This window comes from Dipodomys ordii, unplaced genomic scaffold, assembly GCF_000151885.1.
Source record: "Dipodomys ordii isolate 6190 unplaced genomic scaffold, Dord_2.0 Scaffold1, whole genome shotgun sequence".
Taxonomy (NCBI): domain Eukaryota; kingdom Metazoa; phylum Chordata; class Mammalia; order Rodentia; family Heteromyidae; genus Dipodomys; species Dipodomys ordii.
The window spans coordinates 7,684,036-7,709,623 of NW_012267217.1; the positions used below are offsets into that span (position 1 = coordinate 7,684,036).

At 34.6% G+C, this 25,588-nt stretch overlaps 1 protein-coding gene across 1 annotated transcript in view; it reads left to right on the forward strand.

The window, feature by feature from the left end:
* The window catches only part of Dach1 (dachshund family transcription factor 1), a 377,485-nt gene that overhangs the window by 189,641 nt on the left and 162,256 nt on the right, over nucleotides 1–25,588 (forward strand). The window contains exon 4 of the mRNA XM_013009725.1: nucleotides 21,279–21,440. Coding sequence (XP_012865179.1) covers nucleotides 21,279–21,440 — 162 coding nt within the window. The remainder of the gene's footprint in view (nucleotides 1–21,278; nucleotides 21,441–25,588) is intronic.

Here is a 25,588-nt window from a genome sequence, read left to right on the forward strand (position 1 = left end):
ATGTTGAGGAACAGATTATGAAAACCTTACCTCTCTTGTGGCTGAAGTATACAAATTCTGTGTAAGCAATTGGCAATGTTAAAACTTAGAACAAGAGACTGGATTGATAAAAGTTAGTAATATAAAAAGAAGAGAATTACAATGGGAAAGAAAGAGAAAACCGGCAATTATTTTTCACCGTGTTGATAGAGTTGTATATACTAGAATTTAGCCTTCTTTTCCAATCACCCAGATATTGACAAAGCTTTATTTTCCTGTTGGTGTGGTCTAGAGGTTCTCAGGGAGCCAATCAATGATCTTCTATCTAATCTTTTCAACCTTGTGTATTTCTAATAGGGACCTATGTCATAGGAAACATATTATCTAGCATGACCTATGCTAATTAAGTAGGTCTCCGGCTTTTCAGGGAAAAACTCACCAAGGTTTCATTCATTTACTGAATATCTAGCATATTCCAAAAATATATCTAGAATAAGAACTATAATTTGCAAAAGGTACTGTTTCTTTCTTAATAGTAAATTGTATGAAATACTGAGTCTATATGGTCAATATATATGATTGATTTAAAGGAAAGTTCTTTTTTTTTGCCTTTTACACTTTCTGAAGGCCACCCTCATATCTTTTTCATTTTATTTTAAATTTTATTGTCAAGGTGATGTACAGATGGGTTACAGTTACATAAGCTAGATAGTTGTCAAACTTGTTACACCCCTCTCGTTTTTCTCCCACTTTCCTTCCCCTCCCCCCACCAGTTGTACTCACATATTGTCTTGTGAGTATCCCTGTTGCATTGGTTCCCCTTTGTCCTTTGTCTCACCATTTTGTTGTTCCCTTTCCCTTCCCTTATTCAGATAAATGTAGATACAGTACCCAGGGTACCAAAATCAAATGATAACAGTGACAACAGGAATAAACTATAGGGGGGGAATACAAAAGAATACAAAAGAAACAAAATATCACATAGAACATTAAACACAACAACAACAAAGAAAAACCTCTAATGTCCATGTCTTGGGGTTCATTTTGCTTAGCATCATCTTATATGGTCTATGTACATAAATATTGAGCTATTCTTATATGGTCTATGTACATAAATATTGAGCTATTCTGTTCATCTGCTTCATTTCTTTTTTCTTTTCCTTTTCTACCATTTCCTTCCTCCCTCTCTCCCTTCTTCCTTCTTTTCTTCCTTCCTTCCTTCCTTTCTTCTCCCTTCCTTCCTCTCTCCCTTCCTTCCTCTCTCCTTTCCCACTCTCTCCCCTTTCCTCTTTTCCCCTCTCCTTCAGCTTTTTTGCTCACAGATAGCACTCTACTGATTGAACCATGACTGTACTTCTATTTTATAATTGGAGACAAGAGCTTTATGGACTCTCCTGCTGTGACTGGCTTTTTAAAAGATAAATTTAATTTTATTGTAAAGGTGATGTACATAGGGGTTACAGTTACATAAGTAAGTTAATAAGTTGTTGAACATTTTTACCTCTCCTTCATTTTTCTCCCACTTTCTCTGCCCCCTGACTCCCCTCTCCCCACCAGTTGAAAAGTTAATTTCCAATATAGTGTTTTGTGAGTATCATGGTTGCATTGATTCACCCTTTGTCCTTGCTAAGACTGGCTTTAAACTGTGACCTTCAAATCTCAGCTTCCTGAGTACCTATGATTCATAACTATATTTTGCTTTTAGGAAAAATATTAAAAAGATTATATAGCAGTCACTTAAAATGCATTCATTTTGCTTAATTTGCAACAAATTTCTATTCAGCAGTAAATGTTAGAGTCTGTTTTGTTTTTATACATCTTATAGATAAGGCCTATGATTTGAACTAATTTCTTACATGAATTATAATTCTTTTGAACTTTTTATTCTGAAGATACACTGTGAATTTTAATTATTATGTTATTAAATGTATATGTAGCAAAATCATGTAGTTGTCAAATTTTATCATAATTCTTTGATAATTAAGACTCAAGAAAGTAGAGTTTGGACACTATTAGAATTCTTCTAGTCACTGATTTCTTATTGTATGGTTGATTTGAGCTCCAATTAACACACATAGAGAAAAGTTGGAACATTTCTCACACACAATAGCTTAAATAGCTCTATTTAATATGTACTCAAAAATATAAATAAAATGTAATCTACTGGACTAAGATATTTATTATTTATTTTGAACCACATTTGGAATTTAAAAATGAAATATTTCACTGTTTATTAATTAACCGATATTGAAGTTAATGTTGAGAGCAATGTAAGGAAAAGGAAAGCATTGTATTTTCTGAGAAGGGAAATATTTCTTTTTCTATATAGATTTTTATTGCAAAGATACTATACAGAGGGGTTACAGTTACATCAATAAGGTAATGTTCATTTCCTAGGCAGCATTGTTACCCTTCCTTTGTTTTTCCCCTATCAACCCTTCCCTCTCCACTTCCCTAACTTCTCCACCCCCCTGAAGTTGTAAAGTTCATTTTCAACATAGTGTCTTGTACATCAATATTTCTTATTATATAATAAAGACCTACCTAGTGTACTACTCCTATAACATGAGAAATACTGCTTATTTCTTAGATTATATGACAGATTATCTCAAACTAGTCATTGGACATGAAATCAATATAATAATGAATGAAACATTGTTGATAAGAACTAGGAAGGTGTTGATTTGTTTGCTTGTTTATTTATTTATTTTTGGTCCGGTCGTGGGGCCTGAACTCTGGGCCTGGGCGCTGTCCCTAAGCTCTTCAGCTCAAGGCTCCAGCACTTGAGCCACAGCACCACTTCCGGCTTTTTTCTTTTTGCTTATGTGGTGCTGAGGAATCGAATCCAGAGCTTCGGGCATGCAAGGCAAGCGCTCTACCACTGAGCCACCTTCCCAACACTTGTTTATTTATTTTTTTACAATGGAGTATTAGGGACACAGTAACTAAAATATTAGGCATTTGAATCTTTTATTGATCCTCACCCATTCCTGACAAATTTGATGTGAATGAAGTGTCATTATAAAGAAGGAGTATATAAATATAGTTAAAGGGTGAGTATGTCATTGAGTAATGTTCTCTGAAAGAAAAGTGATTCTTCTTTTAGTGGAAACAGGACTGTAGTTTGGTTCTGGCCTTTACTCAATATAAATTTGAGATTGGAGGTGATGAGTCCCAACGCATTGCTAGTTTTTCTATCTGAATCTTATATGTATATGTATATATATGGATAAATATAGATAAATATACTAAATTTCATATATATAATTTAATTATGGAGTCAGTTAATATACATTTGTTTAAATCTTTATAATGTGCATTAAAGTAACTGTTGTATTCTTAAAATGTTTCCAAGAACTAATTTTTAAATACCACATATCAATTCCATATTATAATAGAGCTCAATATATTATTTACAAACATAAACAGAATTACAACAAACTTGGAAGTTTTTGCACAGCAAATGAAACAAGACAGTGAAGAAACAGAATACATAATTTAAGAAAATATTTAGCAATGATTCATCTGGCTAAGAAGCAATATTCGGAATACATAATGCCTATATTTTAAATTTAAACATACTTTTTGGAATGTTTGCAATATCCATGTGGTTCTCAATCATGTATATGGAACGACATTTGTTGTGAATTTACCATAATATAATCCTTGAGAGAAAATATCCTTATAATCAAGTTTTGTACAGTGAAAATAGGTAATGTGAGTATGTAGCTTTTTGTGTTATCTTACAGTATTTTTTTTCCTTTTGAGAAAGAAAAGAAAATCTTAAAATTTCATGTTAAAAGTTTTTTTCTATAGTATGGAATTGTGAAGATTAGTTTCTTCAGTGTTATAGGCCAGTGACATGGTTGCAAATAAGTGTGATTCTGTTGTGCCAGTGTCAGTGAGTTCAGATTAGTTACCTGAATTCCCTCATTAAATGTTAATTGCCAGACTGTGTAACTGCAGTTATCGTCCATTTTCAAGCCAGTTAAGTTACTTCATTTCATAGGGACCCTTAGATAGGTGCAGATCTAATTTTTTCATACTTTCAAAACTGATTCAGACTCTGTCCATTCAAGGCCTTGCTGTAGAAATATTTGTTATGAGGAATTTATTTAGAAAGTTCCATCACGGATGCTAGGAAATATAGCTGAGCATGTGTGGGATTGATATCATGGCCATGGCTCTGCCACCTGCTTTGAACAAGAGCAACAGCTCCATCAGTAATGGAGACACTAATGCAGAAGTGGAGGGGAAGTGCTTGCCATGATGAGATGACAGACAAAAGAGTGGCAGCATCATCATGGACCACCTGTGGACCCCAGCAATTACAAACCTGCCATCCAATATTCCCATCAGTTCCTCACAACCCCGGCTCTGTGGCTCTCATCTTCATAGCTGGGGCAAAATTAGCTGAAGTGGCAGAAATTGGTTCCTACAGAAGTCATCTACACAGTAATGGGGAAAAGTTTTGGATGTAGATCTTAGATTTCAAACCCCAAACACACTGTCCTATTTTGTGACTATTCCTCATTTTAATTTCATGAGAATAAATTTTCAGGAGCACTTCTGTGTCAATAAACACATGTGTCCTGAAAGGTGCTGTGGCACCCACCCTCACATTAGACCTTTGCTTATTTCTCTGGCCTCTCTTGGGTTCTGAAGTAGCCTTCATATTTTTCTGCATATAATATATCCTTGAGAAGGAAGAACACAAAGCAAATAACCCCAGTGCTGTGTTAAAGCATTGAGAAGTGTCACCACTGGTTTTAGTTACTCCACTGTCATCAGACGTATTTTTAAATGTTTATTTGATGCAGCTCAAAAGTGACCAGTTCTTTGTATCTACATTCCTTTATCTTGTGTCTAGTTGATTGTCTGGTAATCAAATGAAGGGCATCATCTTATTATGTATTCTGTCAACATATTATCTTATTATTTATTCTCTAGGTATCCTCAGCTGCAGGTGGGAAAGGAAGCTCAAAGCAATTGAGTGCTATTTCATGTTTCTGTTCCTGGTAGCTATAAATATAAAAATCAAGGTCACTATGTAGTTTTGTAGAAGTTCTTTAAAAAAAAAAAACAACACCAAGGACCTCTAAGACGTTAGTTATTAGAGAAGCAAAATAGTTGTTGAGAAAAACAATGATCTTGTCCTCTGATCTGAGGTACATGTTATCTGTTGAGCAAACATGGGACAAATTAAAATGTCAACGATTGGAAATAGTGAATTAATAGTACTTCTTTTTGAGGGTGCTAGCTGTTTTCTATAAAATTCTATCATAGGCTTTTGTCACAAACCCTGTTAATTTCTATCCTCTAACCACTTATCACCACTTTGTTTCTAAGAGGATCCTAATTTTATTAGGGCACTCACAGTTTTGCTCCAGTCGCATACAGCGCACACTTCATCCCAGGTGTAAATCAGGGCATCCCATTCTTTCTGCCTCGGATTACTGAAGCATGTCAGATAATATAATTAGAGAATGCATGTTCTCAGAACAGGCTCTATTGCACATCACCTGGAAATGAGTTTGTTGAGGTATAAAAGAAACATACGGGACACATGTATCCTTATATTTATTCTTATTTTTCTTTGGGTGGTTATCATAGGGTTTTCACCAATGGACCAAAGAAGAAAAATATGGTAAACATTTGGATTCTGGACAGCATTGATCTGTTGACTGAAACAGCCTCTTTATGTGAGGAACTTCTTTGTACAAGTGTTTATTGTTTAATGTGATTATATTTCTTGCTCCTCTATTCACCTTCCATACTAGCCATGATAGCTTATGGTGCACCATTTAATGATAAATTATGCCAGGTGTTCAGGTTCGTAATATTGATCAAACTTTTTTAGTTGTTTCCAAGTATCACTTCATTAGCATGTTTATAAAGAGACTTATGATGATGTTGTACGACAAAAACTAAGTTTAAAATAATTTTATTCTATAAAGGTTAAAAGTATGATAACCAATCATTATTTTTGTGTATAGACTCAGATAAATGTAACACCACCATTGCTCTTGGTCTTTATTCGTCTACTATTAGGAGTTTCTACAAGGTTCCTGAATATTGGTATATAGTAATGTTATATTTTCTTTGTCTATTCTTTTTTTTTCTTCTGGTGTTAGAGATTGAATTCAGTGCCTTGTACATGCTAGGCAAATGCTCGAACAAGAAGTTACATCTCCAGTTCTTTTTTGCCTATTGAACTTTCATCAGAACACAAAAAATGTGTTATGATACCTTAAGTTTAGTCAGAGTTCATTTAGTGCTACAAATGCAGACCCAAATGATTCTTTTCTCCCTAAAATGTTCAAGTGTGACATTCTTCTTCTTATTATTACAAATTGAGGTCTATTGTATAAAACAAAGATTACACTGAATTTTATTTTATTTTTTTTTGCTTTATGAAATGGTACACATGAAGTCCTTTTCAGGTATTTAAACCACTTTAAATTTCCATGTGACTAAACATTGCAAAATATTTAGATTAACTTTTTCTGTGACAATGACTAAACTGGAATACATTGCTCACAATTTCATTCCCAAATGCAGGCAGTTGAGGAATTTCTCAGTCTATTTTTGTGAAAAAGAAACCAAAAGCTAAATTTCTTAGCTTTATTTTGATGTGTATTGGACTGTGATTGTTAGTACTATTATACTGTTTCAGTAGTTTTAATAGCTGAATAAAATAATTTGATTTGATCCTGTCACAGCTTGGAAGGAAAGATTCTGTAAAAGTGTTATCATATGTGTATGATCCTATGAAACCAGAAAAGGGAATTCCAGTTCAGAAGGGCTTTCAAGAGAGATGTGAATTTCTGAGTTTGTCTCCAAACTTGAATTTCTCAAGTTTCAGAGACCTTGACTTCTATTAGGCCACAAGGCTAGCATAACAATGTTTATATGTTATTTTAATCAAAGAACTGTGTTCTATTACCTTAGAATCTATGTCAAGCTATGGATTATATTAAAAAACCAACAAAAGCTCCTGGTGGCTGAAAGATTATAAGTATTTTGCTACATTACTGCATTGCAGGCTTGAGCACGTTCTTTCAGCATTTTAGCGTTCACGATGTTGCAATTAATTAATTGTGCCTATCTAGCTAAAACACTAGTCTGAGTTACTGACTGCACTTTTAATAAAACCTTTGAATTCCCTTGATCTTTCTTTATTTTTTCCTTCTCCTCCTTCTTGTGTACAACTTTCCAAACCCATAAACCTTTGATTAATGGAACAAAGAATTAGACTTGAGATACCTGCTTTGGCTACACTCCCATGCTTTTCTGACCTTAAGGTCACTTTCTAAATGCACCTCAGCTTTTTGCTCCTAAAGAAGAATGAATGAAAACATTGAAGTGGTAAAGCATGATCACACTTGCTATTATTAAATCCTGAATATATATATGTGTGTATATGAAAGTATATCTATATATATATAGATATACTTTCAGTGATAATTGATGTGCATAGTTATACATGTCCGTGTGTATGTGTGTATGTGTGTGTGTGTGTGTGTGTCCATGTGTCGGTGTGTATAACTCCATATATTCCAATAGTATTTCTTTCTAGCAGGTAATTGAGGCTTCTTCATTTTTCTTCCCCTTTTCTTTAGTTCTTTGATGATTTGCATGTATACAAATTAGGTAGAAAATGAAGTAGGGTGCAAATGCATGCTATCAATCATTCTTGGGACAGTGCATTCTTATAACCTTGGAGTGACACTTTGTGGATTCTTACAGGAAATGAAATCTCTTTCAGTGATTCTAAAACTCTCTTTAAATTAACGGAAACTAATTGGTTCCTCTTACACTCAGGTTTGGATATGTTATTGGAACCTTACATTTTGTTCTCACTGTTTATATATATATATATGTGTATATATATATATATATAATTTGATTTTTCCCCCTCTTTATAGTTCAAGTTAGATTATATTTAATCTCTGTCTTTGCCCTTTCTCAGAAGTCTCTCTGCTACTCTTGGCAAGTATAGAACTGAAGCAGAACTGCTGGTCTAACTGTGTGTTTATTTCTTGACCCCATTCCAGCTCATTGTCCCCCAGCTGTGCTGAGTGTATTTCTTAGTAGGGAGCCTGGTCTGGCTGGTCACCGGGTGCTACTGGTGAAAACAGCTATCATGTTCAGATTCAAAGGTGACCAGGAGAGCATTCTGAGGACATGTCTCTGGCATGCAGTGGAGCCCGAGTTCTGTCTCAAAGCTGCTAGGTGGAAGGAAGGCCTGGTGCCCTGCTGAGAGACTGTGATTTGGGGGGTGGGACTCTGCAGGGGGTCTCCCTTTAGGAGTGAGAGCCAAACCTCTAGTTCCATCTGAGAATATGTGACTATCTGAACTAAAATGCAGATCATTGCTTCTACTCTTTCTCACAGCAAACTCCTGATGCTAGGAGGACTCACATTTTTTGGTGATGGGCAACTCAAGATGTACTGGAACCCATGATGTTTTCATTCTATGGGGTGCAGGGGTAGCCTTCCAGAAGAAATGACTTTTGTTTTGTTTTTTTTTTTCTCCAGAAAACACTTTATAAAAGCTGTGGAACATTGTTGAGAATATCAGCTAAAACAATATAATGGCTCTCTTAAAAATTTAAATTTCCTATTAGTAAATGAAGTTTTTGCTACTAGACTGCAACAGAAGAAGGATTGGTACATAAAAACATGTCAGATAAAACAGAGATCATGCCTTATTTATAATACATTTAATTATTATTGAATTTACAATGGACTCTACAATCACAGTGAAGTCATAAAGCATTATGTTTTGCTAAGCAAGAGACTGCAAGTTAAAATTTAGACTTATGGGAAGAAAAAACCCTATTCCTCTTCACTTTTGTAGTTTTACATTGAACTAGAGATATTCAACACTTACAGGAATGTACTAGTTTGTTGTTGTTGTTGTTGTTATTGTTGTTGCTTTTTTTTATTGTTCAAAGCTGACCTTTGGTTTTAGAAAAGTTTATCTGTACTTTTTCATCTGTTTAGAAACATACATTTTTAGTTAAGAGACTAAAGACAATCTCTCTTTGTCTTTTTTTTTTCTTCCCTGAGCTAAGAAGGCTGAGATAAAAAAAGAATGACTGCTTTAAAAGTCACACATGGCTGTAATTTAAGATTTTTTTTTTCTTCTCATTGTCCGTAACAGTTGAAAGAAACCTTCAATGAAAGTTTATTAACTAGGCCAATGCCTCAGGCAATAAAGGTTCATTTATTACCAGTTTCTTGGCTGTTTTTCTTCTTCTATTTTTCGGTTAAACTCATAGCGTAAGATAATACTTCACAAAATTAAACCTTTGACCTTCTGTAGAGTTAAGTCTCCTTTGATTAGATAAAGTAACAATTTATGGTCCAGCATGAGGTTGCACATGAAATGAATAATGCAACAGAGTCTGTGTGGACTGAGAATCTATTGCTTTTGAAAAGATGAATGCTGTTTAAAAGTGTGTGTGTGTGTGTTGGGGGGAGTCAGCTTAAGTGTGTTGTCTTTATTCTGTTTGCACTTTAGCTATATTTCGAAAAGCTTTATCCCTGAGATAAAGTTATATATGATTTTTCTCATTCTCCAAAGAAGCTGTAGGGTTAGAGTATTGTAGAAAGCTTTTGAAACTTTTCTTAGGAGTGTTACATATGTAATTGTATCACATTTCAGGTTTTGAAAAGATGAATTATAAACTTAGGTAAATGCATAAAAAATGACCATTGATTTTTACAGTTTCAAATGATGCAACAATTAGAATATTATAGTTGTGATAATATTGTGTGTCCCTGTTATCAAAACACAATAGTACTTAAGAGCTAAAGGAGAACAAAAAGAAATACAATAATGATACTAAATAATAATCATAACGTGAGACTTGTTTTTAATTTTCAAACCAAAGTCAAGTTCAATTACTTGTTATGATATAGATACTTTTGATCAATAATCATGTTTGAAGTTTTGTTTTGCTCAATTTGTTATGAAAGTTATAATATCTAACTGAAGCTAGTGACTAAGTATGAAAGTTCCAGACCTACATTGCTTTTCTGTGTTATTGTTTTCAAAATTTTTGGAGCACTTGAAAAAAACGTTTTATCAGAATTGTGTGTTTAACTGCAGAAAATCCACTTATTTGGGGAAATCCACTGTGATGTGTGCTTCTCCTGTCTTCAGGACAGTAGAGGAAGAGGGAGATGTGTACAGAGAGCGAAGTTCATGTTTCCTAAAAAGCTGTTGTGATTAGTGCATTGTTTAAAGTACTAATTGACATGCAAAAGTTGAATGCTTGTGAAAAGTGTTTTAGTATTAGTTTGGTTCTTTTTCAATTAGCTTAAATTATTTAAGGTGAATAAATCTACTGCAGTGATTTAGTTCCTTTTAATAGAATTTCAGGGTGTAACACAAATTAGGTCAAGAGAAGCCATTAGATGAGTAGATCCAGAGACATTGTTCATATAATGAAGAGATGTTAGGAAAATTGAGGATTTGCTGTTTAAATGTTGTTTAGCATTAAAGCCAACCAAAGGAGAAATCCCATTTCTTATTATGTTAGGAATTCAGTATTCTTTCCTTCCTTCCTTCCTTTCTTTCTTTCTTCCTTTTTTCTTTTTTCCTTCCTTCCTTCCTTTCTTCCTTCCTTCCTTCCTTCCTTCCTTCCTTCCTTCCTTCCTTCCTCTCTCTCTCTCTCTCTCTCTCTCTCTCTCTTTCTTTCTTTCTTTCTGTATTTCTTTCTTTCTGCATTTGGCATTGAACCACGATCCTCAGATCTCAGTCTCCTGAGTAGCTAGGATTACAGGCATGAGCCACCAGTTCCTGGCTCAATATTTCTTTCTATTGGAATGGAACCATTGCAGCAAAAGAGATCAGAATAATATAATACCAGCCATTGGTAAATTTTCCTTGATCTCCACATATCATCTTCCTAGGTACATAGGTTGAATATATGAGTCAAAATTCATATGTTCATGTGCCCATGGCTCACACATGGACAGTTCCTGAATTCAAGCTCCATGAGGGAAAAACAAACACATTTTTATTCTTGAAAAATATTATCTCATAATCTAAGTTATTTTCCTAGTTTATACTCAAAGAATTATATAACCTGCCAGCGCTGGTGGCTTATGCCTAGCTAGCTATTCAGGAAGCTGAGATCTGAGAATCCAGGTTTGGGATTAGCCCAGGAAGAGAAATCCAGAGGTTCTTATAGACCTGAACAAGTGTAGATGTGGAGCCTTGATTCAAATGCTAGATCTCTAGCTGTGAGTAAAAATAACTTGTGGGGGGCAGAGAGAGGATGAAAAGCTGAGGGGCTCTAAATTCAAGCCCTTGAACCATTCTGCTTAGCTTGACTATGATTACAAAGTTGGTCTAAGACAAAGCCTTCCTCTGTTTAACAGTCACCTTCTAGGAGATGACAACCACTGCTGTATAATATGGTCTGAAGCTCACATTTCCTTTCAACTTTCCTTCTCACTTAATGGTATCTGTTTTTCTAAATTAATCAAGATTGATCTTTTCCATGGTCTAAATTTATCATCACTCATATGTTCCTTTTAAACAGATGAGGAAATATCTGCCTTATAGGCTTATTATAAAGATTAAATTATGTTGATATATATGTAAGAGCCTAGTGACCCAGAAGTATAGAATATATTGTTGCTTCAACCACTGGTTCCTCTGTTTTAATTACTTTTCATTGATTAAGCAAATTTAGTATTCTCATCTCCTCCCAACCCTTCCTCTTATTTAGAAAGAAAATATGTATACACAAATATACATATTACTCAAATATATATGAATTTATACACTATGGTTATATATGAACACTTTTTTTTTTTTTTGCCAGTCGTGAGGCCTGAACACTTGGCCTGGGCGCTGTCCCTCAGCTCTTGAGCTCAAGGCTAGTGCTCTACCCTTGAGCCACAGCACAACTTCCAGCTTTCTTTTCTTATATGGTGCTGAGGAATCAAACCCAGGGCCTCATGCATGCAAGGCAAGCACTCTACCACTGAGCCACCTTCCCAACCCCACATTTCTTTTCTTAAAAAAAATATTGTCAAGGTGATACACAGAGGGGTTACAGTTACATAAATAAGGTAGTGATTACATTTTTTTTGTATAACTTGTTACCCGCTCCCTCATTATGAACACATTTGTTTTATTAATGTTTTTCCTGGAAAACGTTTGTTGCTCTAGCAAAAAACTTTTTGGAGATCATATTTTTTCCTAGCTATTTCTCTCACTGGGTAATTCCTGTTGTAAAGATATTAATGTAAAAATGTCTCTTGTGTTCCTTATCTTCATCAACAACTGTACACTGACAGACAGATACTTCCATGGTATCTGGAAGTAGAAATAAACATATAGTTGCTTACCGAAGGATCAAAGTATTTAGAAAAGGATTACATGATATCAAGAACAGTGCAATATTTGGGGATATTATTTTCAACAAAAAACAATTAGGTTATTCTTTTTCAGGAAATTAAAATTATGACCTGACTTCCTCTTTTCATTTGTAATATTGCTTAGCTATCATTAGTATATAAACATGTAACTTCTTTGAAAACATTCTTTTAGAATGTCACACTCATGAAAGTTAGAGCCACCTTTGATGTTCTAGGCCTTACAATGACACAGGGACAGTCAATGCCTTGTTTAATAAAAAATAGAAAAATAACATATAATAAGCTAGTGATTAACAAAAAATCAGTGTGAAAAGTTTTGCAATTTCAGTGACTTTCGTTGAGTTTAGCTTAGTTATGTTTTTGTCTTCCTACTGGCTTACTGTTCTCATTTGCCTCTTCCACTTTAGGCATACTTCTAGTTCGGGCTTTATGCTAGTTAATTGGAGATGAGTCTTGGAGATGTGTATGATAACAATGATGCTAAAATTCTTCTAAGTAGTTGAATGTAAGCCATCAGTTCCCAGCTTTAAGTTTGTTTAATATAATTTCAGTTTGTTTAAATGTAATTTCTGACCCAAGTCAGAAATTTAATTTCTGGTAGCACAGGCCTGTAATACTAGCTACTAAAGAGGCTGAGATCTGAGGATCACAATTCAAAGTCAGTCCAAGGAAGAAAAGTCCATGAGAGTTTTATTTCCAATTAAACAGTAGAGAATTGAAAGTGGAGCTGTTATTTAAAGTGGTTTGAACAGAAAAGCTCAGGGACAGAGCCCAGGCTCTGAGTTCCAGCCCGAAGAATAACCTCCCCCCCAAAAAAAATATAATTCAAGATATATATAGGAGAATACTCACATTTTTTAGTGTAGTGTGACATGCAAAATACAGTATTATGGAAAATACCTCATATTTGCAAGTACCTCATATTTAAAGTTTTATACATAGCTAAAGATTAATGCACATTTTTCTGTGGTAAACTATATGTTAACTTTTATAAAATTAAATTAAGTGGAATATTTAGTCTGATTTCACTGTTATGGCTTAATTTGTTATATCATCTGAGTGTTTTAATTACCCCAACTTTTAAACTTCTAATGAAATTGTTAAGCTATAGGAAAAAGGATTCATTTTCTTTCACGATTTTCTGCACTTTTCTTTTTACATTTATTGATAGAGTCAGCATGGTCAATCCTGAACTCTGGGAGTTAGAGGAATTGGGATCCTTTATCATTATTTAATGGTGTGGCTTTATGGAAATGATTAACCTCTTTGCCCTAGGTTTTTATCATCAGTAAAACGGAAAGGTCACATTAGGCAGTTTTTCGGTCCCCATGTTTTAGAAATTTAGACCCCAAGTTGTGGATTAAGGATTTTTTTTTCTGTATGTAGTATTCTAAAGTGGAATCAACTATATATACACATGCCCTTGTGCCAAGTTCAACATTTCAGAAATTAGCTGACATTTTACTGAAAACTAAATTATAGTATTTATTATTTTTTATTTATTAAACTTCAGCCTGTTTCTATAAGTCAGGCATCAAAAAGTGAGACTTTCAAAACTTTCCATGAAAATTACTCAATGATTTACACATAGTCAGACTTCACCTCATGGCTTCCTTCCCTCCAGCACCATCACTGCTCCAACCCTTCAGTTAGAGACTGGTATATTATTCAGAAAAAGAATTATATATATAATATATATATATGATTATAATATGTTATATATAATGCATCATATAACACATTAAATATAACATATTTTCAAATTATATAGAACATTATCATTATATATAATATAGATGATATATATGTATGTATGTATCTATCTATATGTATGTTACTGTATGCTTCTCCAAATTAGTGGGTTATTTTTGTTGTTAATCCAAACATTTTAGAAATCTAATTCAATCAATCGAGAAACTGAAACGGGTATAGTGTTTCCATTAGTGGCCTCCAGGATCAATTTTCCTTTTCTCTGCAGAATACCAATGTGCTGCAAAGGGCAAGAAAAGTCAGTCTAATGGACATTAAGAGACAAGTTCATACTGAAAATCTTCACTCTAACCATATGCACAATTAAGTTCCTCTTTCTAGTTGCTTATAATTTCTGTTGTTTAACCACTGAAGAATGAGGAGGGGCATAATTCAGTCATTTTAAATTTACTTAAAAAGTATCAACCAATAAAATAACTAGAAATCAGTTTCAGATTTTGAAAGACAGTGCTTCCACAAAGATGCAAATAAAAATAAAACAAGGTGGGAAAAAAAGGTATTGGGACTTTCAAGTTGTTATTCTGAGCCAAGCGTTCTTCTAAGTCTTGGAGTGATTTCAATTGAGTTGTATTTTAAACTCGTATGAGCTTACAATGCACCTTCAACATAGTTTTGCAAAGCGTCTATAGGAACTGTCAGGAGCAGAAAGATTACTTCACAGTAATGACGGTTGAATTGAACTATGCTTTTTGATGTTTTACTTTCTGAATTGAATTGTTAGACAAGATTAATTGCACACAGTAAGAGTTTTAAATGAATGTGATGTAAGGCATTAAGTTTCTCTGTATGCCAGTTGTGAAAAAAAAAGTAACTGGAAGGTTTAAAAGAATAAATGTGTTTAATGCATAAAATACCCTGGCCAATTTTAAAATTCCTTTACTCACATCCTTATTGAAAATAGAAAACCCTCTTTATTCATCTGTCTTGGTTATATTGCTCTAGTGGAAGTAATTTAATATTCTTGCTTTCCACTAATCTTCTAGTTCAACAGGAGTAAACAATAGGTTTCATAAATTAAAAATACACTCTTCTGAACATGCTTATAAGATTAGGAAAAAAAACAAGGCAGTAAACATTTATGACTGAAACAAACTAGATTGTTCAAACACTGCCATGATGTATCTTGTATATCAATATGGCACTGATATCAGTTAGAATGCAAACAAGGTTTTAAATGATGTGCCCCTTCATTTCAGCTGGAGTATCTGCTCCACGCCATCTGCCTATCAGATGGTTAGGAACCAGGACTGCGTATTAATGCCACATGTTCGATTTTCCTCCTTCATGTAATGGTTAGATTCATATTGCTAATAGCTGTGCATGAGCACTGTCGATGAAATTTCTGTGACGGTGAAGTGATGAGATATTTATAAGCTGCCTGTCTCCTCGAATAATCAGTAGGAAGCTGGCCAGACATAAATAACTTCTCAATTCCAGAATATTTACTAATAACTACGATTGGCTATAATTTGTTGCATGTTTAAACTTGTTTCATTTAAATTTGAATGAAGTAACATAGACTGACAGTCTATCATACGAGAGATCTGAATACTTAACCATTTCTTGTACATAACCCACTTTTATTAACCATTAGGTTTGGGAAATGCATTTTATTTGGAATTTAATGTAAAAGCAAGACAGCATATCAAACATTTGGAAGTCATCTTGATGTCTTTGAAACCAAAGATCAAAGATTGGACTTTTCAAGTTAATGAGCAAACAAACAGATCAGAGAAAGTATTTGACAGCAATATGTCTCTTTTATTGATATTTATAATCTACAGTTGTAATCTTCTATTTATAGACTGAAGGCACTAACTTAGTTGAAATAGAATGGCATTACTTTTCCACTTTTAAAGAGAGTGATCAGGATTGTTTAATGACATTTGAAGTATTAAAGGAAATTTTAGTGGAAGTTGAAAGCAGAAGAAAATGCTATTTTTACAAAGTAAAATAATGCCCTTAAAGAGTAACAATACCTGCTTACATTCCATGAGATAAAGGTATGGATTAGTATTATGACTGAGTTTGGAAGTAGAAAAGCTTTATATCAATGCAGCACAAAGTGAAGATTGAGTGATTTTATGATAAATTGGATCAATGTAGACAGCTAAATGAAATCTTTTGCTAGCAACATGGGTTTTTAGATCTCCATTTGTCAAATAGGTAAATTATCACTATGCACCACACTTTTGTGCTCTTTTTCATCTTTGCATTTGGGGTTAGTAACTGAATCTGGTAAAATATCTGATAAAGCCAGTTTCAAGGATATGATAGATAAAATGTGTAGCTTTGTACTTTTAGGCAATATATGTTAATATCTGGGAATGTGAGTAGGGTATTGCCTGTGTCACTTCCTTTTATTCTCCACAGCACCCCTGGGAGGTCAGGGCTGTTTGCACCATTCTTAATGTTGAAAGCCACAGAATTGATGACCTTGTTTAGTAAGCATTTACTATGCAGTTATGTATTTCATGTGAGGTTTAATATAAGGGTTTTTTGTTTGTAGTACCAGATATTTATCTATAATCTTAGATTATTTTATCTCCCATTAATGGAGCCTGAGGCACAGAGGGAATAGAAGTAAGGAAAGGATTATAAATGGTGCTAAAGCATGATAGCTATTATGGGTCACCTTTGATTACATGAGTGAATCATTGATCACATATAATTTGTTGTCATTGTTTGGATTCTCTATATATTAGAGATCAAAGCCTTGAATAACTTTGTGATTTTTTTTTAAAACTCTTTAGGGAACAACAAGCATATACAACAGGATTTCGACCTGAGGCTCATTTATAGATACCCAACTATTTTCTATCAAAAAGTCGGGAAGAGACATGAGATTGGGAAATATGAAGTGGGGTGTGTGTGTGTGTGTGTGTGTGTGTGTGTGTGTGTGTGTGTGTACATCCTGTGATCTTTCCAGCCTTTGAAGATGTACCTGTGGAGATTTATGCATCAGAATAAATTGATTAGATTTGCTGCTCCACATTTGTTCTAGCATAAAAATAATGTGTTAAATTACTTTCCATTGACATTGCCAAAATAATGATCATTTTACCTATAGTCTGGTTTGAGAAATACTTTTTCTTTTACTGCAATCCATGGCAAATACTATGGTAAATGTTTGATATGCCCATACTAAGAAGATTTTTTAAAATATTATTATTATTACCATTTTGATGTTATCACTTGCCCATCTCCCTTAGATCTGCTTCTTTTTCCCCCTCAAGTGAATGGTTTGCTTTATTCAGACTGTACATTAAAATGACCTGTAAAGCAGTGAAACTCATTTAAAATGTGCCCATGTGTGGGCTGTAGTAGAATCTGGGATTGTAAAGGTCATCGCTTTTATGGTTTGAGAGCTCTGTGGCTGGTTCTGATGCACCGCTAGGAATGGTAAGTTCACCACCTGCAAGGATGACCACACAAGCTGGCAGGTCACTAACTCGCATGGTATAGCTCGTGGAAAGAGTAATCTTTGAGTTAGTTTCTAAGTTAGACGGTGAGGAGTTAAGAACCTGGCCCTACTTCTCTGAAGGTGTAATATTTAGGCTATCATATGAAGATGACATAGACAGGTGTAGAGTAGGAGACCTGAGATCACACTTCTCTAGAAGTGAAGATTGACCTGAAAGAAGGAATAATGTGGTGTACTGGAGGAGCTGAAGGGTCTACCTATCTGGAGCACAGTGTTCAAGGTAGAGCTAGGCACGATTCTGCATGGATAGTCATGGAACTGAACATTAAGAACTCTGAAAAACAGATGAACCATTGAACTTGATCCTAAGGATCATCATCTGAAAGTTGTATTAATTGCTATATAATAAGAGACTGGACGTGGGAGAAGGAGAAGCCATTAAGAATTTTATCATAGAACTATGAGAGAAGTGATGGAAGTTTGTGTTTAGGGTGGCAGAGGAAATGAGGTAAGATAATAAAATACAGAATTCCATGCTTTTAGGGGCAGTGGAAACAGAGACTTCAAAAGTTACTGAAAGATTAAAACCCATCAAACACCCAGGAGATTTAGTAAAACAAAAATCAGAAACGCTTGCATATGTCATTGCTTCCTTTCTCTGTTCCCCAAACTAATCTAAAATAGAATATTAAATAGCATTATAGTTAAGTTACAGTGTGTGTGAGAGTCAGAGAGAGAAACTGCATTAGAAATGTAAAACTAGGAAAGAATGTGAAACAGCAAAATGAAAGATTAAAATCAGCTAGGTAAAAAGTTACAAAAAAGTAATTTTCAAACTCAAGACAGTCACCTCAAGACAAGTGTAGATCTCCTAGCTTAGGTGACCTGTGCCAATGGCTTATGCCTATAATCCTAGTTGCTCCAGAGGCTGAGATCTTAAAAAAAGTGGTTCAAAGCCAGACCAGGCAGGAAAGCCCATGAGACTCTCATCTACAAATAACTTCCAAAAATTCCAGAAGTGGAGCAATGGCTCAAGTGGTAGAGTGTTAGTCTTGAGCCACAAAGCTAAGGGACACTACCCAGGCCTTGAGTTCAAGTTCCAGTTTTCACTCATACACACACATACATACATACATACACAGGGGGCATTCAGCCCAAAAATATAATATAAAGATCCTCAGATATGGATATTCTTATGGAAGAAATAGAATGAACAACATCCCTTGTTTTGACTAAACCTGTTCTTGCATTCCTCATGTAGTTCTTACCCAAAACTTACATTTTCCCTTTGGTATGAGATTGCTTTCACAGAAGAAAACAGACCTAAATTTTATGGATTTTCCAAAATCAGAGCTTGCACAGTTCTTCATTATGTTACTTAACTTATATGGATTCAGGTGATAATAGTTTTATCTCAACTTGGTTTTTTCTTGATTATTTGAATATCATAAATGAGATTCATCTACACCATAAATTCTCAGCCCTGAGATGTGTCTTAAATTGGAGATGAGTTAACATTACTCATACAGGAAAGGGACAAATGGGATATTCATATTAATGGCAAGGAAAAATCAAGAGAAAGAGATTCTGTTCTGGGAAACACAAAGAGGATTTTAAGAGAACAGGAAAGAAAGTGCTCTGAAACATCTTTGAAGGAAATGAGTAATTGGGGAGAAAAATTCAATCATAGGAAGATGAGAGAATCAGTTCAATTTGGGACTTAAAAGGCAATGAAGGTTCAGACTCAACCCAGATGGATTCTTTGAATTTAGATCAGTGCCTTTTAAGGAGGTGGTTATCAGTTTTTCATGCAAAGATCCAATCTGAGTCTTGATACTTTTGGGTAAATGTGGCCAGGACCTCTTTGTACAGATCTAAAGAGAAAGTGGGTGGAGTCTTTTACTGTGTTCATACATAGAGATTTCCACTGAAGAAGACTTTCACGTAATTCTTTGGGCTGAGACTCTTTTTCTATAGTTACTAGAAGTGGTGATTATGAGGAAGAGAGGAGAAGAGTAGGGGTCATTCTTTCCACCAACTGAGAATGGAAAATAAAAATCCCATAGATGGTTTCAAAGAGGGTTGGAACACTGTAGTCAGAAATATGATGTCAGCTCTAGCAAAAAAAACAAAAAACAAAAAACAAAAAACCAATATGAGAGTGAAGAAGGCATATGCATCCTATAAAGTTCTAAATTAGGAGACGTTATTCACATATTCCAGCCTGTGTCATTTTATACATGAGGGATTCCAGGCTGGGTTGAATTGATCTTCTAAAAGTTCATACATTAAAAAGAGATAAATTACTGTCCTGTTCACAAACATCTCCTATCCTCTGTCTCTGTCGGGCTCCACCCATTCCCCTTCTCCACCCCTTTTCCACACCTTTTAGTTAAAACCAGAATAGAATGGCTCCAACATGCTGTACTTCCAAGATCTTGTCTTAGATCCTTTTTTTAAATCCATCTCTACTGTACTTTTTCTTTTCTGTATAAACAGAAACAAACTGTTCTGGATAAACATGAAATACAGGTTATAATCGACAACTAGAATGTACTACACACATCTTTAAATCTGTAAATTTCCTAATCTGCTAAAGAGAACAGATGAATACTACTGTGTTAGAAAGGTGATTATACTACTTTTATGTCCTCTAAATTAGCACTTATTATTACTATGTAGGAGCAAAGTATTTGCCATTATTGTTTTTTTTTCTTAAGCATCTTTGGACTACCAAATTATGTAGTCTCATGTGTTCCATCCATTGTGTAGTTCACTATCAACTGAAGAGAATATGCATGGACAGACATAGGTGGTGCTGCATGACATATTCTGTGGTGAAGTAGAGACATCGTCCAGGCTGAGGGAAGTAGGCAGGTATCCACTGGGCTTAGGAGAGATGGAGAGCAAGACTCACAAACGTGGGTAAGATTTTCCTGAATGATGGGATTTCCAGGATGTGAGTCATGGCAATGACAATGCCATGGAGGTTAAGTAGAGACTTGAAGAGGCAGGCCATGTATGGGGAATGGTGATGTGTTTGATATATCCTACCTGTGGCCCGCTGCAGTAATGAGGAAAATTTGGGCAATGAACTTTGAGATAAACTCAGATAAATGTTTTGTGGATGAAGCTGACAGTTTAGATTTTTTTCCTCATTTTGTATGGCATCTGTAGAAGTATTTAACCAGGGAATGACACCTTTAGAGTGGTTTCTTGATTTTTTTTTCAGTTGAATTTACTTAAAAAAATATTGTTTTGGCCTACTGTATTTCCATCTTTAAAATTTATTTTTAATTGTCTTTAAGTAGTTGTATGGAGAAGTTTTAATGTAACATGTCCATTTGTGTGTTCCATGCATCTTGATTCACCGTGGTCCCTCAAACTTATCCCAACCCCACCCATCCCCTCCAGGTCCCTATTCCATTTTCCACATACATACATTGTGAACTAAAACAGACTCGTTTCTCTGAATGATAACTGGAATTATGTTTTTGCTAATATTTGGGGAGTGTATAGGACATTTGTCTCCTTATGTCAATATATTTTATTGGTTAGCTGAGAATAAATGTGCTATTGGTGTTCAATTAAAAGATCTAGGACTCTAATATATGCTTGTGTGTGAGTTACATAAAGTACTGGAGTATTACCTGAAAGAATCAGAATTTGAATTACTTCATTTCTAATTCATTCTTTGAAGGTCTGACAGCAGCAGCTGCAGCAGCTGCCGCTGCTACCAACGCAGCCATCGCGGAAGCAATGAAGGTGAAAAAAATCAAATTAGAAGCTATGAGCAACTATCATGCCAGTAATAACCAACATGGAGCCGATTCTGAAAACGGAGACATGAATTCAAGTGTTGGTGAGTATTCTACTCATTGAAACGGGTCATGATCACCTTGGTATGGAATTGCTTCCTTTTCCAAAAAAGAACCATTGGTGGCACCTTCAAAAGTTGGCATTTTTTTCCCTTGGACCCTGTGTGTGCTTTGAGGATACCATTTTGTTTGGAGAGAACATGTTCTCAAGTGATTAGCAGCAGCAGCATTATTTTTTATTATTATTATAGGACCTATTTTATGTCTACTGTAAGTAGTGAATGGACATGTTTCATAGTACAAGTAAACTTTGATAGACATTTCAAAAATCTTGAGTGCAGCTGTGATGACAGAAAAATAATACATACCAAATTCTATATGCTCTAACTTTATTTTTCTAATGCATTTGTTATGAAGTTAGACATTTTATTATAATTAGCAGCAAAATAAAAAGAGACATGATTCATGACCCCAATGAATGTTTAATACTGTAGATAGTACTGAATTCTGTACATATTACATTATGCACATATCTATGATAAAGTTTAACTTATAAACCTGTCCCAGTAGAAAATTACTGAGAATAATTAATAATAAAATAGAAAGGTTACAACAATATTCTGTAATGATTTTTTTTTAATTTGCACTTTTCTGGCATGCCTAAGGCTTTGGGTTTGATCCCAAGCAATATAAAAGTTATTTAAATTTTCTGAATTATTTTATATTTAGTATTGTTTCATTAAAATTAACCAAGGATAACTGAAACCACACACACACACACACACACACACACACACACACACACACAATCATGGATATAGAGAGACTCCTGTAACCTAATCCTTTCTCATGTCCTGTCAAGAATAAGGTTTATTTTGAATAATTGTTTAATCTTCCATCATTATAAGTGCCTATATCATTTAAAAATGTAACTTGCATTTTTCTTGCTAGTTTTTCTTTCTTGCAAAGACACAAAAGTTAACTGTCACAGTGAAACCAAATAACACTGACCTTTGCCAGATAGTCATTTGAGTAACTTTATTGTCAAATAGGGCCCCCCTCCATGGTTTAATTCTTTTGTTAATGATATTTTTAAATCTGGGTGTTAATAAGGCCAAACATTATCTTATATTATGATACTGCTTTATTTCTCTTTCTACTGTAGAAACCATGCTCAAAATACATCTAATGAGACATTTTGATCTTGTAAAAAGTTTTCAAGGGAGCATATCTAAGATATGCTAATAAAGGGGAAAAATTGTGGTAATTTGATTAAAATTTCTCTTCCATGTAGCATTCAACAGATTATTTAATGTTAGTCAACAACTCTACTCCTTTCAGGCCATTAAGACAGTTAAGGGTATAGGAAAGAATGCTGTAGTTCTTACTATTACTCGTTAAGAGCAGTTTCTAGTGTAAAAGATGAGAAGAAAACAAACGAACAGAAAATCTCAGGGAGTTCTCATAAGGACTATTGGAAATTCTAGCAGCAGAGGTCTGAATTCAGAGTAGATGGTCGTGGTGGCAGCAATATAAATAAAGGTTTGAATTTCTAAACCTTTCTATGGAGCTGACCTAGAGGGCAAAGATTGTTTAGGTCATGGTTGACACATATATATTTAGATATGTAGAATTTAAAGCAGAGCCAGGCGTGGTGGTGCATGCCTATGATTTCAGCTACTCTGCAGGCAGAGAAAGGGAAGATCATGGTGCAAGATCAGGCCTTGGCTCAAAGCAAGAGAACCTATCAACATACAACTTCAGCAAAGCTACAGACTGGCTACAGAGGTTGAGTTCTTCCGCAGCAAGTATGAAGGTCTGAATCAAAATCCTAGTACCACTAAAGTAAATAATTCAAAATAATTTAATCAAATTAAAAAATGAAATTGAAGTCATTAGTTCAGTCAAAATGAAAGAATTATAATTCTGTTCTTAGAAATGTCAAATATTAATTGCTTTAAAATAAAAGTCTTTTGCTTTGGCTTATTGAATGAGCCAACATTGAAATTGTTCAAGAATAAGCTACTGGCCACTATAAATGATGATTTCTATTTTGAGATATGGTCTGGACTAGTTTCAAAAGTTGAGAATAGGCTGTTCTTGAAAGTGTTTTGAGGAAAGATTTTTGAAATGGAAAATATCAAAACATTTAAAATAACATTTATTAAGGAATGGTATCTTTGCAGTTCCTGGACAGCAGAGTGGAGTTCATTGGCACAACTAACAGGCAGAAGTTAACAGGAACATGGATCATAATGAAGCACTAACATATTTAACCTAATTAACATGAAGCATTAACATATTTAATATTTGATACTTAGTCATAACACTTGGCTACTGAAAAAACTAAAGCTACCTTACATTATTTAGGCACCTATGCTATCATAATAATTGAATGTATAAATGATTTAAATTACCCATTGTATTTCATTTAGATGAAAGTTTTCTGTCAGGTAAGTATTCACTTCATAGCTTGCACTGCTTTTTAGCCTTGACACATATCACCCACATCAATTTGAAATGGGGGCAGAAGTTTACTTGAGTTTTCCTAGAAGGTTTTACTGGTTTGCGATGTATAGCCATTGCCTGTCCCTAAAGCATGTACATCATTGATATTTTAGATATCTTTAGCTGATTTGGACAGTACAAAAAATTCCTCATTGTCATTTTCCTTTCACTATCATATGCTGCTGTTTTTCAAGAATTTATACCTTGTGCTATTACCCTTCCTAGCATCTCCACCCCTACATATATATCTAGAGAGCAGAGAAAGCAAGTCTTGGCAGACAGCATGGTGGTGGGAAAGTGTAAAGATCAGTGGAGAAGCTGAGAGCAGAGTTCTCTTAGATCAAAGCATTTGCTGACCTGAGCAGGTTTTTCTTTCTTTCTTTCTTTTTCCTTCTCTGGTTCCTTAGAGCCAGACAATAACCTGCCACTTTGTTAAGGGTTCAGTAATTACTTTCCCTGTGACTTGGGAAAGTTATGTCAACTTTCTGATCCAAAAATGCCACGTGTGGAACATGGTATAAATAATATTGTCAAAATCATGAAAATTAAAATATATTTGCTAGCATTTATTTCTCTAGAGCAAGGTCTGCTGATCACATTGTTTAGTTGAAATCTTTGCATTGCTTTCATAGTTAATAGTTCTTTAAACTTGCCTTGCTGGAAAATCACCATTTTCCTTTCCCCCCTCCCTTCATGTGTTCCTCCTGTGTTTCTATTCTGTCTGCTAGCTATTACCCCTTAAGCGGCAGGTCTGTGTGGGAACTGAGGGGGTGGCATCTATTACATCTCTCAAATTTTGCTGTCTAGTTGATTTTAGCTCACTCTAAGAATATAAAAATAATCTAATACTGGCCCAGCCCTGAAGGGGCATAGGTTCTGTACAAGATTGAGAAATAAGCAAGCAGCCATAAGAGACTGTGTGAGATCCTCCAGAATACATCACTAGAGGGTGGAAAGGAGTGCTGTTAAGGTATATGACCTCTAGAAGGAATCCCAGGAATCTCAAACCAATATTTCAGATACAAACTTAGTGCTCATGAATCTGTCAGTTGTCCCGTCAAAGCAATGAATCCCTTCAGAGAAGTGCTACTTAAATGACGTATCGTTGCTCCTTCGTTTTGTCCAGATCAGGGACATTTTTTTAAAGTCTACTTATTACCTTTTCTTTTTTTTTTTTTTACTTTCTATACTAATCTGGTTTACAACTTCCACTCTTCAACATTCTTAGTTTTCCTTTATAGGAAAACTGCTTTCTCTTATCTCAGATGGCAAAATACATTCTTATAACTCTAGAATACAAATTTTGATTTTGCTTGGTTTGGTTAGACTTGGCTTGGTTAAATGACAAGATAATATTATTACAGCCAAACCTTTTCAGTGCTAATATGAACCTTAAAAATGAGCCCAGAAAAGAAATCTTTGATGCTGACAAGTAATTGTTGTCTACAGCAATTTTACATGATAACCTTAAGCTTACATCTTTCCAACAGAATGAGCACTTTAGGAGAACTGAGGACCTCAGGATAGATCTGAATGAGGAGGCATCAGCAATGCTGAGTAAAATATATGACCATGTCGCCATTCTCCTTCACCCACAATCAATTGGATTCTTTTAGTTTAATATTTACTTGCTAAGATGAGATGCTAGTCTGCATGGTGATAAACAGTCTGCTCCTGGCATCTG